Genomic DNA, 13,669 nt, shown 5'->3' on the forward strand with positions numbered 1-13,669 from the left:
CAGTGCCTTTTACGAAAGTTATTCTTAAAAAAAAATACCGCTGTGCAAAGAGAGAACCCAGGCTGTTCATTGTTGGTATGTGACCAAGTGGAGGGATGGACATATCCCATGTAACACCCAGGCTGTTCAGTGTTGGTATGTGACCAAGTGGAGGGATAGACATATCCCATGTAACACCCAGGCTGTTCAGTGTTGGTATGTGACCAAGTGGAGGGATGGACATATCCCATGTAACACCCAGGCTGTTCAGTGTTGGTATGTGACCAAGTGGAGGGATGGACATATCCCATGTAACACCCAGGCTGTTCATTGTTGGTATGTGACCAAGTGGAGGGATAGACATATCCCATGTAACACCCAGGCTGTTCATTGTTGGTATGTGACCAAGTGGAGGGATAGACATATCCCATGTACAAACCTTGCCAGATCTGAGACGGTGAGCATGAGGCGAACTGGTTTCACGAGGCCGAGTGGGCCTTTAAGTTCCAATTGCAATTGTCATGTTTGGCGTCTATCTAAGCGGAAGGATACCTGTATCTTATGATTATCTTAGGTAAAAGACCCTATCTATCGTGTTCAACAAAATGTGACCCTCCACCACGAAATGAGTCGCAAGTCACCTCGCGCTGTTCTGCGCCAGGCTTAATATAAGTCCGGGGAGTGTCTGGTAACAGTGTGAGGGTCACCTTAGTCACAGGCTTATAACTCTTTTCTGAAACGGTTTTCACCACTGGATAGAGTATAAAAAACTCTTTATGAAAATGTAAAGATATGAAAATCATGTGACTCATTCCGTGGTGGAGGGTCACAAATGATCTGCAAGGAAGCTACCTTTTAGCCCTTGCTAAGACTGTTCCTGAAACGTGTCCGTTTTAATAAAAACACGGACAAGTACCTAAACAGAAAATACAAGGAAAAACACTTATTATGTTACTGTAACAGTTTTTCACATATATATACTAGTCTTGTACCTGATATAATTATTTTCTGTTTAGCTACAAATAATTATATCAGGTACAAGACTAGTATATATATATGTGAAAAACTGTTACAGTAACATAATAAGTGTTTTTCCTTGTATTGCTGGTCGTCGGTGTTGAGATGGGAGGGGGGGGGGGGGGGCACATTTATATACATACAGTTTTAGCGTGCAGTCCAGAGTAATTAATTTACTTTTGAGAGGTTTCAAAACATTGCGTTATGTTGCACTGGATGAAAGGAAACATGCTTTGTTTTTCTTGCAGAAAATGCGTCTTAATCATGAGCATAGTTCCTGTAATTGTTGGGTTCTTTGTTTATCTCACTAAAAGTTTTTGAGATAAAAAAGACACAAATAAAAACCAGCATGCGAATAAATAATTAAATACATAAGTAACAAAGGAAACGAAATTGCAAAACCCTGGCTCATGTCCAGTTCTACCCAAAACAAGAAAATTAATGACATCGATAGATTGAAAGTATACTTACAGCAGGGTTGACACTTTTCGCCAGTGACGCCTTATTGACACAGTGACGTAATGACCAATGACGAAAGCAGTCTCGGTATTTCTTCAAACCGTAAACCACGGCTCGATGAAAGCCTAGAGGTCCGAGAACGCCCGTTCTATAACACGATTTTCTGTGTCCACAGTAGTACAGGTACCGGGAGTAAAGTCTGAGAAAAGAAAGAATCGATTAGGGGAAGGGCTCCTAATATGGACCACTTGTTTCATATGCTGATAAATAGCTTGTTTTCTTCCGAAGAAGTTTCATTTTGTGTTTGGTAGTCCCTCTGTCTTAGGTTAACCGTTAGGCCTAATTAGAGTGAAATAGCTTTGATAGACATTCAGCAAAAAATAAATACAGAAAAAATCACAAATGATCCATATTAGGCGCCCAGGCTCCTAATATGGACCAGTGAAGCGGCCTTCACGAATCACTGTAAAAAGCCCCCTATATTTCAAAATAACATGATACAACTTAGTGTGCAAATCAGACTAATTAAAATATGCTTTAGATGTATCTGTTTCGGGCTGATGAGAGCATTATTTGAAGCACACCAGGGAACTAAAGAAGCTTATCAAAAACAGAGTGAAAATAAGTGAAATTATCAACTTCCACGAAAAGAAGACTATTTGTTATTGTGTGTTTACTGTTATTTTGTTGTTTTTCTCACCTTCTTTTTTCTTGTGTTCTTTTTTCTTCTAAATTTGGATGATATTGTGTGTTACATTTACTGACTGTTCTTGCTTAACTGTGTAAGGGCTTGACTGTCTGCCGTGTTTTTCTTGTAAATTTGTCTGAAGACACCACCATAAGCCGTAGGCTTGTTGTTTTCCCCTTATGTCGATGTACATTTCTTGAACATGTAAAATATGAATGAACAATGTTGAAACCAAAAAGATAGAACATTCAAGGGATGAATGGATTGTGGTATGGAAGCAGATGCGTGCATGCGTCGACTCACTCATTGATTTATTGTTTAACTGAGTAACTAAGCGAGAGAAAGTGAGCGAGTGCGTGATTGGGTAAGTGGCTGAGACAGTGAATGAATGAGTGAAGGGGGGCCGGGGAGGGTGGAAATAGAAAGAGAGAGAGAGAGAGAGAGAGAGAGAGAGAGAGAGAGAGAGAGAGAGAGAGAGAGAGAGAGAGAGAGAGAGAGAGAGAGAGAGAGGCACACGGCACAAAAGAACACTTGACATTGAAACATCACAAAACACTTTGCCACACTGACCTTTCAACGGGGTCACGGAAGATGAGGATGACCTTGGCCTTGGGGTTGAGGTGAAGAATGTGATGTGCAGCTAGCACCCTGGGTTCTGTACAACCTTGGTTGCCTGCGTAAATTGGCCAATGGTCGTTGTCGAAAAAGTTGCTTGGGCTTGCATCACCTGTTCAGAAATCAAAGGGTCTTTAAGGCCAAACAAAATGATATGTTGGTTCAGGGTAACCCGACCGACCCTATTTTTTCTCGCCGACACTAACACTTTTTTTTCATTTCTAAAAAAAACACACCACCTCTGGCACATTGTGCAAACCATACCGAGACCAAAAAAGAAAAAAAAGGCCGACCAACCGACCCTATTTGTTGGGGTCATGTTACCCTAAACCAGCTTATATTTTTGTATTGCCTTATTGCCCTGATAGTGCACAGGGTTGTGAGTTAAATAAGTTCTTGGTTTCTGTTGTGGTTTTTGTGTGTTTCTTTCTGTTTTAACCTCACACACAAATCTGGTCTATGTAAACGTAAGCAAGACCTTTAATTAGAACACACACAAACAGGAGTTGAGTTACTATTGTCACACACATGGCGCGGACTTTACATATATTGTACAAGATAATAATCTCTCAGGGTTGTTTTTCTGTCGTTTATATTTTCTTTCTTTTTTTAATTGTAAAAACAAATCTGGTATGTACGTAAATTAGACCCTCTAGAATAAACAAAGGCTCAACATTTAAACATAATTGATTATTATTCATCTGCTGGCGGTTTTCGACTCGAAACATGAAAGTGTGTTGTGCGACTCATACCGGGTTTTTCATGCTGTCACACATTTGGAGAATAAAAAAGTCAGCCTGCGACTTACGCAATTTTTGTTTCTATAATGACGTTTGTCTCGGTGACTTTGGCATCATAAGCAGTGGAAAAACTGGTCCCTGCCAGACTTGCTTGACATGACCTCATTTACATGATATACACACGTGTGATTTAAACGATTATTATCTCACGAGTGTCTCTCTCACGTATGTAGGATAAACATCATTTACATTACTAACCCTACAGGAACAGGAGAGACTTAAATCTTACCGGCAATTGCTTGGCTGAAGCCCTTTATTTCCAAGTCTTGTTGAACTATAGCTGCCACTTCGTCAAAGTAGTTCACATAGTGGGAGAAATTGTGCGACCCTGAAAGAAGTTATGACAAACAAATTAATGAAAACAAAACTCCCCGTGTAAAACGTCCGATAAACCACCAGGCACCAACCATAATTATCACTGGCCAGGCGTTTGCATGGGACCAACACGTCCATCTGCTTGATCGTATACCAACCAGTAATAGCCAGAGTGGTTTTCTTTGCTTGTTAATTTCGGAACTTGAAACATGAAATAAATAATAGATAACAAAAAATAAAATAAATGAATAAGTAAGGAAATGCATTAATACAAAGATAAAGATTAAAAAATCACTAAAAACAAGAAAGTAATTTAACAAACTACCCGACCTCCTTACAAACGACCTTAAAACAAACAAACAAACAAACAATTACACAAACAAACAAGCACACAAACAAACAAGCACACAAACAAACAAAGACGCACTCGAAACTGCAGAGAGGAAGCCAGAGATTGTTTTATGTTTGTTATGGACTGGGTGGCCGAGTGGTAACACATTTGCGCTAGGAAGCGAGAGGTTGCGAGTTCGACCCTGGGTCAGGGCGTTAGCAATTTTCTCCCCCCTTTCCTAACCTAGGTGGTGGGTTCAAGTGCTAGTCTTTCGGATGAGACGAAAAACCGAGGTCCCTTCGTGTACACTACATTGGGGTGTGCACGTTAAAGATCCCACGATTGACAAAAGGGTCTTTCCTGGCAAAATTGTACTGGCATAGATAAAAATGTCTACCAAAATACCCGTGTGACTTGGAATAATAGGCCGTGAAAAGTAGGATATGCGCCGAAATGGCTGCGATCTGCTGGCCGATGTGAATGCGTGATGTATTGTGTAAAAAAAAATCATCTCACACGGCATAAATAAATCCCTGCGCCTTGAATATGTGCGCGATATAAATTGCATAACAAAAATAATTTTTAAAAAAATCAAAAAAATCCCTGCGCTTAGAACTGTACCCACGGAATACGCGCGATATAAGCCTCATATTGATTGATTGATTGATGATATATTTTTAATTGTCCGGACCGGGCATTTGTTTTATTTCGTTTTCCGTGTCAGTCGGAGTCAATTCAAAAATACTTTAATAACATGCACATTTGGATGGTCTGTGGTGGTTTTAAAACGTGATTTAAACGGGTGAGATGAAACGTTAACAGAATCAACAATCATCTGTTCTGTGAGAGAGAGAGAGAGAGAGAGAGAGAGAGAGAGAGAGAGAGAGAGAGAGAGAGAGAGAGAGAGAGAGAGAGAGACAGACAGACGGACAGACAGACATACAGACACAGACAGACACACCGACAGACAGAGACAGACAGACAGAGACAGACAGACAGACAGGCAGACAGGCAGACAGACAGACACAGACAGACAGACAGACAGACACACAGAGAGATAGAGTGTGAGAGAGATGGAGACTAGAGGCAGACAGATAGACAGATGGAGTCACCCCCCTCCAACACACACACACACACACACACACTTACACACACACACACACACACACTCACACACACACACGCCCCCCCCCCTCCACACACACGCAACCACGCACACAAACCGCTACCATCATCACCACCAACCGAGTCCCTGCTCTTATCACGTGAACAGTTACCATGTTTTGTCGGACTCAACGGCTCCTCTAGCTGTTCAGTTTGGAAACCTGGGAAAAGAAAAAAAAAGTCTATTGAATGGACAAGGAGAGAAGAGAGAGAGAGAGAGAGAGAGAGAGAGAGAGAGAGAGAGAGAGAGAGAGAAAGACTGAGAGAAAGAGAATTTGAGAGAGACAGGCAAACAGACAGACAGAGACAGTGAGGGAGAGATAGACAAACACAGAGAGACAAACCGAGACAGACAGGCAACGACGGACAGACACACATACAACAAAGCCCACAGACAGACACATAACACGAAATCAACTTTCAAACCGTCAAGAAACATCCATACATGTATATTCTTCCTGCAGCGCATGGGAGGTAATTGTTACCAAGCTGTCTTCCAAAAGGGGTACATTCCCTTGAAACGCACTTCACATTCTATTGGTTGGAATAGTCTTTTCCAAGCTCTCATAGCCAACGGATCATTCAATCTGTCTGTTTTACTTGAATGAACTTGACTAAATTTGTTAGCATAGACTGGGAATTGAGACAAGGTTGATGGTGTATGTGTGTATGCATGTGCGTCCGTGTAGAACGATTCCGAGAAAACTACCGGACTGATCGTCTTGATACTTTACCTACACATTATCCCAGATAATATCCCCAGATCATGTTTTGTTTTGTTTTGATGAATGCCTTTGATGAGGTCATATCCGATTTTTAGTGAAAATTGAGGCGGCACTGTCACGCCCACATTTTTCGATCACATTGATTGTAATTTTGGTCAAGCAATCTTCAACAAAGCATTTCCATATCCTTCCTTACACACATGTCCAATTAACTATCTGTTCACGTCAGGAACTTACCAGAGAATCGAGTCCTTGCGAAGAAGTGGGGTTCTTTTGCTGTCTTGATCACATCGGGGTGTAGAGAGATGCGGTGAAACAGATCAGACGTTCCACTTTTACTTACCCCCAGGATAAAGAAGTAGGGGATGCACAATACAAATCTGTCACAGTCTTCGTCCTCCCAGCACGGGTTTTTGCTGCGGTTAATGTAACTTGGTCTTTTCTGTTGAGATAATCATTTCAGGATTACTTACGGATATTATTTAAAACAAATTTTATTTTCTATTTTTTAATTTTTTATTTAAACAAAATTGAAGAGGTTCTAGACGAAGAAATGTACATGTATGCTGTCGTAGTTTCTGTTTTAGTTGCCGTTGTTGTTGTTGTCGTTGTTGTTGTTCGAGGTGGTGGTGGTGGTGGTGCTACTTATCGTTTTTTGTTGTGTTGGTTTCGGTGGTCGTTTAGGTACTGGCCGGTTGTGATCGTATAGTTCAAATTGTTCTTTTTAAGGTGCCTACTTATTTGTTTGTGTCATGCATGCTTGTATCAACTTTATTTTCTTAAACAATGTTATATCAAACATAATCGAAAAGTCCAGCCAGAAAACAATAAAGACAGAAGGTAAGAAAAAAAGGTAGAAAGACAGAAAGCCAGAAAGAAAGCCAGAAATAAAGACTTGATGAAAGAAAGAAAGAAAGAAAGAAAGAAAGAAAGAACAAGTCGCGTAAGGCAAATTACTACATTTAGTCAAGCTGTGGAACTCACAGAATGAAACTGAACGCACTGCATTTGTTCACAACGACCGTAGTCCGCCGCTTGTGCAAAACGGAGTAAAACTGACGAGCCTGTTTAGCGCGGTAGTGGTTTCGCTGTGCTGCATAGCACGCTTTTCTGTACCTCTCTTGGTTTTAACTTTCTGAGTGTGTTTTTAATCCAAACATATCATATCTAATGTTTTTGGAATCATGAACCGACAAGGAATAAGATGACATTGTTTTTAAATCGATTTCCGAAATTAAGAAAAGAAAGAAAGAAAGAAAGAACAATGGATATATCTATAGAGAATTACCAAACAGTTTTGACCGTACCCTGGTTGCCAATAACGTCGTTCGCGGCAATTAAGGGAGCCTATCGCAAGGTAACTTTGCAACTCCATGGAGCAGAATGATAGTTGTTTCCCTTAGTCTAGCGCATCTTTTCTGCGCAAGCCTTGTGTTATAACTTGGCGCAAAAAAAAACAAAAAACAAGTCGCGTAAGGCGAAAATACAACATTTAGTCAAGCTGTCGAACTCACAGAATGAAACTGAACACAATGCAATTTTTCAGCAAGACCGTATACTCGTAGCATCGTCAGTCCACCGCTCGTGGCAAAGGCAGAGAAATTGACAAGAAGAGCGGGGTAGTACTGTAGTTGCGCTGAGAAGGATATCACGCTTTTCTGTACCTCTCTTCGTTTTAACTTTCTGAGCGTGTTTTTAATCCAAACATATCATATCTATATGTTAGTTTGAATCAGGAACCGACAAGGAATAAGATGAAGGTGTTTTTAAATTGATTTCGAAAATTTAATTTTGATCATAATTTTTATATTTTTAATTTTCAGAGCTTGTTTTTAATCCAAATATAACATATTTATATGTTTTTGGAATCAGAAAATGATGAAGAATAAGATGAACGTAAATTTGGATCGTTTTATAAATTTTTTCTTTTTTTTTTACAAATTTCAAAAGTTTATTGACCAAAGTCATTGATTAATTTTTAAGTCACCAAGCTGAAATGCAATACCGAAGTCCGGCCTTCGTCGAAGATTGCTTGGCCAAAATTTCAATCAATTTGATTAAAAAATGAGGGTGTGACAGTGCCGCCTCAACTGTTACAAAAATCCCGATATGACGTCATCAAAGGTATTTATCGAAAAAAGAAAAAATACATCCGGGGATATCATTCCCAGGAACTCTCATGTCAAATTTCATAAAGATCGGTCCAGCAGGCACACACACACACACACACACACACACACACATCCCCCCCCCACGGGATTAACAAAAACCTGGTGGATACGTACACCCCCTCCCCCTCCAAACCCCTCTGACACACGCACACTTACAATGTAACCATACTTCCCCCAGGAGGGGATGCCGGGAGGGACACGAGGATCGCATGGAGGGGCGAGTGGAAGATCACCCACAAAGTCAGCACCATGACGAGGTCCAACAGTGCGCCAGTTGGACGAATTCACCAGGCTTCCATAAGAACTGCACGAATCAATACAGCTATCTCTATCTATCTATTTTTGTCAATCAACGTTTGCATTCATGTATGCACCAATTAATCCACCCATCAAATCATCTATCCACGCATCGTGAAGGCTTCACTATTCTTTGTTTACCAAACAATTCATATTCTTTGTAAGGACTAAGTAACTAAGTAACTAACTAACTGACTAACTGACTGACTGGATGACTGAATAACTGAATGACTTAATGACTTAATGACTAAATGACTGAAAACTAACTAACTAGAACTAACTTACTAACTAACTAACTAACTAACTATTTAACTAACTAACCAACTAACTTATTAACGAACGAACGAACGAACGAACGAACGAACGAACGAACGAACGAACGAACGAACGAACGAACGGACGGACGGACGGACGGACGAACGAACGAACGAACGAACGAACGAACCAACGAACGAACCAACGAACCAACGAACCAACCAACCAACCAACCTACCAACGAACGAACGAACGAATGAACGAACGAACGTACACACGAACGAACGAACGAACGAACGAACGAACGAACGAACGAACGACCTTACCTAACTAACTAACTAACTCACTAACCAACTAACTAACTAACTAACTAACTAACTAACTAACGAACGAACGAACGAACGAACGAACTAACTAACTAGCTAACTTACTAACTAACTTACTAACTAACTATCCAATTAACTAACTAACTAACTAACTAACCAACTAACTAACCTCAAATCATCGCACTGTAGCTGTCATTACACAATTTAGTCAAGAATTGGCTGAATGCAAAAAAAAAAGTAAGGGTGAAAGATGTCCACTGTCCATACCGAAAAATTCGCCTTCTCGTTTTTGCCTTCCATTTATGTTCGAGTTGTAAGTAGACAAAAAACAGTTAGACACTGAGCTAAAGTCAATCTCACCTTACAATTGTTGAAATGTCTTTTCCACGGAGATCATGTTCATCCGCTTCTCTGGCGTCCCAAAGCGGGTTTGGCATTACGGGAGCAGTCAAGAAACTATTTCTTGAATTCAGATATGTGATGATAAGTGTTGAGATAACCAGGACGCACAAGGCAAAACCCAGAGCCAGTCTTCGCCACGAAACCACCCAACGTCCTTGTCGGAGGGCCTGAGTTAACAAAAGAACAAACTGAAGTGTATATGATAATTATCAACAGTTTAGAGTAGGGCCATGTGTGTGTGTGTGTGTGTGTGTGTGTGTGTGTGTGTGTGTGCGTGTGTGTGTGTGTGTGTGTGTGCGTGTGTGTGTGTGTATGTGTGTGTGTGTGTGTGTGTGTGTGTGTGTGTGTGTGTGTGTGACTCCCTGTCCGTGTCTATCTGTCTGTCAGTGTGTTTGTAAAACAGAGAGAGAGACAAAGACAAGCAGACAGAGAGAGACAGAGAGATAGAGTGTGAGAGAGACAGAGATAGAGACAGACAGATAGACAGTGAGTCACAAACACACACACACACACACACAAACACAAACACACGCACACGCACACACACGCACAAACACACACACGCACACGCACACCCACACACCGCACACACACTCACTTACACACACACACACACACACACACAAACACACACACTCTCACTCCCCTCCCCACCCCCACACACAAGCAACTACGCACACGAACCGCCACCATCATCACCACCAACTGAGTCCCTGTTCTTATCACGCGAACAATTACCATCGGGCTCAACGTTTCCTCTAGCTGTTCAGTTTCGAAACCTGGGAAAAGAAAAAAAAATGTCCATTGAATGGAGAAGGGATATTGTTGATTAGGGAGCAATACAAAAACAGGTAGGCCTACATCAAGAGAAGAATATGAAATAAACAAGTCGCGTAAGGCGAAAATACAACATTTAGTCAAGTAGCTGTCGAACTCACAGAATGAAACTGAACGCAATGCAACGCAGCAAGACCGTATACTCGTAGCATCGTCAGTCCACCGCTCATGGCAAAGGCAGTGAAATTGACAAGAAGAGCGGGGTAGTAGTTGCGCTGAGAAGGATAGCACGCTTTTCTGTACCTCTCTTCGTTTTAACTTTCTGAGCGTGTTTTTAATCCAAACATATCATATCTATATGTTTTTGGAATCAGGAACCGACAAGGAATAAGATGAAAGTGTTTTTAAATTGATTTCGAAAATAATTTGTTTAAAATTTTCAGATTTTTAATGACCAAAATCATTAATTAATTTTTAAGCCACCAAGCTGAAATGCAATACCGAAGTCCGGGCTTCGTCGGAGATTACTTGACCAAAATTTCAACCAGTTTGGTTGAAAAATGAGAGCGTGACAGTGCCGCCTCAACTTTCACGAAAAGCCGGATATGACGTCATCAAAGACATTTATCAAAAAAATGAAAAAAACGTCTGAGGATATCATACCCAGGAACTCTCATGTCAAATTTCATAAAGATCGGTCGAGTAGTTTAGTCTGAATCGCTCTACACACACACACACACACAGACAGACAGACAGACAGATAGACAGACACACACACACACACACATACACCACGACCCTCGTCTGGATTCCCCCCTCTATGTTAAATTATTTAGTCAAAACTTGACTAAATGTAAAAAGTATGTACACACACACACACGCACACACACAGAAACACACACACAAACACTCACACACACAGACACAGACACACACACTCACACACACACACACACACACACACACACACACACACACACACACACAATATAATAAACACATGTTTGTGTCGGTTCGATCATAATAGTTTTCATTATCTAACTTTGTTCTTGTGAACCCAGTTTCTGAAAGAGTCGAGCCTGTCTGTCTATAATTGTATGATTGTGCACTTTTGTGTTTGCTGTTTTGCTGTGGCTGGGGAACTAGTAGTAGGAAAAGCAACAATGGCGATAGAATAATAGAAAGAAACAAACAGCCAGCTGCTACGCCAATTCACTTGTACAAAGTATGGGCTGCTACTGCGATTACTTGTCTTTTTTGCATTTTTTCAGGATTGTCACGAGGTCGCTGATTGTTTTGGTGAGTTTCATAGAAAGCTGATCGAAGATTTGTGGCAAGGATTTTCTACACCCTACCGGCCCTAGCATGCAACGTTCAATCGAATCGGTAACAACACCTTACAATTAACGAACAAAGAGGTTTCATTTACGACACACGTGCGCGTGAGAGACGTGACGCCATCCAAATGAACGCGGCACACGTCTCAATATTGGAGCGAGAAATCATTCACACCGCAGAGTTCTCTCCCCTCGTAAAGTGTCGTCTGCTACCCGAGCACGCGCGCGTTGCATTGCGGGGACTGGGATCAATTCTTGTCTGCTTCCCTCAATGCTATGGCTGCGGGAAAAAAGAGAATCGCCGAAGTTTGTCGAAACAAGGTCTGGCAAAACACTCTTCACATGTGACAACATCTGAGAAGCGGACGATTTTTTTCTTTCAATGCGTGTGTTACCGGCTGAAAGTGGCAGCTTTGTGAACTGTTTTTGCAGTTCCGGATTTTTTTTTTCTTGAAATTCTCCATCCGAAAATCTCCTGAGAGTTTTCAAGGAGATCCTGTTTTGTGACAATGCTGAAGACAATTTATAGGAAAATTGTCACTTGGGAAGAAGATTAATGCAGATTTTTTTCCTGACAATTGCAGAGGGAATTGGAGCCTCGATTTTTTCCACACTGGTTCGTTTGACCTCCTCGGCAGTAACTTGCATGGAGGGGAGGTGATTGAAGCTTCGATTTTCATCAGAGGAATTACAGACGCTGGGAACCAATCAACTATCGAATTTCTCTTTAAAATGAAGTGCGTTGCCGCGGGGCTGAGTCCATTACTTTGTTTTTGAAGTTGCGAGTGACACATGGCGTTTTAAAGCCTGGAAGCAGAGTATGAACTTTAGCGAAGATGAAAGGGCATCAAACTTGTTATAGCTTTGAAAGATCGTTTTCCTTCTACCTTGACACAAATAAAGTGCATGGAACAAAACAACTCGTGGACTCTGGCATAAGAAATATATTTGAAGCAAAGCTTGTATTGCCAGGTATTTATTAAAATAAGAATAGAATTTTCATCAACTGATATCAAACAGATTGCCTCGGAAAGAATCCTTGCAGTGTGGAGCTAAATACAGCATGAAGACAAGCCTTCTTCTGGGTCTATGCTGAACAACCTTCAAAGGATTATTTCGAAACATCTAAGGAACTGTGGAAATATACACCCTTACAATGAGAACTCAACGTGTACCTACGATTACCTGTGTTCTGCTGATTACTCTGCTACAATCAGCGCATGTTATTACTACAGGTAAGTGCGTGATTTATACCTGTAGTGGTTATTTTATTAACGTGCATAATAGTAATTGTACATTCCTTCTCATCATCAGGCCTGAAAGTGGCGAGTATTTTACTCGCCATGGCGAGTAGAAACATGTAAATGGCGAGTAGAAATGTTAATCTACTCGCCAAATGCGAGTAAAGTTGCTGAAACAAATGGTTGGTTTGGGCCTTTTGGCGAGTAAAATTTGCTCTCTGACTAGTAAATTATGTGAAGTACATGTACTAACCAAATGCCAGTGCCATATTTTGTGGACTTTCAGCGCTTATCATCTGTTTGAGGATGTTGAGCGATTGCTCTTTACTGGAAAAAGCGACGTTTCGTGTTGATGGTGTATGCGTAGAGAGTTGGTGTATTCTTACATTAAAGCCACAGTCCTCAACGTAAAAAAAGGTTCTGCTCACTATCCCAGATGTTGGGCTGTAGGGGTGTACGGGATGACCTTGTAAAAGCCTGGCCAGAGCTTAGATGGAGAGCTGAATCGTTAACATAGGAATGACTGTGCTTGTGAAGACACATTAATTCTCACGTAAAAGATGATGTCAGCTACCGCAGGTTAGTCGAGGCTTTTCGGGGAGAGGAGCATCCTTCTGTAATAAAGGGCACACCAAAACTCCAATGCATGGCTGCTGTTTGTGCGATGTGTGATTTATAGTGTATGTATTTTTTTGCGTGTGGAGAATGTTAATGTTATTTGAAGTAAAAATACCTACGATGAGCTGCAGGCAGTTTATGCTCTCTCACTC

General features: G+C 41.0%; 1 protein-coding gene across 1 annotated transcript in view; it reads right to left on the reverse strand.

The window, feature by feature from the left end:
* Positions 1–9,579, reverse strand: part of LOC138954283 (carbohydrate sulfotransferase 15-like) — an 11,814-nt gene extending 2,235 nt beyond the window's left edge. The window contains exons 1-7 of the mRNA XM_070326165.1: positions 9,503–9,579; positions 8,421–8,568; positions 6,331–6,535; positions 5,482–5,529; positions 3,788–3,886; positions 2,714–2,870; positions 1,468–1,654 (exon numbers count right to left, since the gene is read on the reverse strand). Coding sequence (XP_070182266.1) covers positions 1,468–1,654; positions 2,714–2,870; positions 3,788–3,886; positions 5,482–5,529; positions 6,331–6,535; positions 8,421–8,568; positions 9,503–9,579 — 921 coding nt within the window. The remainder of the gene's footprint in view (positions 1–1,467; positions 1,655–2,713; positions 2,871–3,787; positions 3,887–5,481; positions 5,530–6,330; positions 6,536–8,420; positions 8,569–9,502) is intronic.
* Between the last annotated feature and the right edge of the window lie 4,090 nt (positions 9,580–13,669).

The sequence above is a fragment of the Littorina saxatilis genome, unplaced genomic scaffold (genome assembly GCF_037325665.1).
Source record: "Littorina saxatilis isolate snail1 unplaced genomic scaffold, US_GU_Lsax_2.0 scaffold_1970, whole genome shotgun sequence".
Classification (NCBI taxonomy): domain Eukaryota; kingdom Metazoa; phylum Mollusca; class Gastropoda; order Littorinimorpha; family Littorinidae; genus Littorina; species Littorina saxatilis.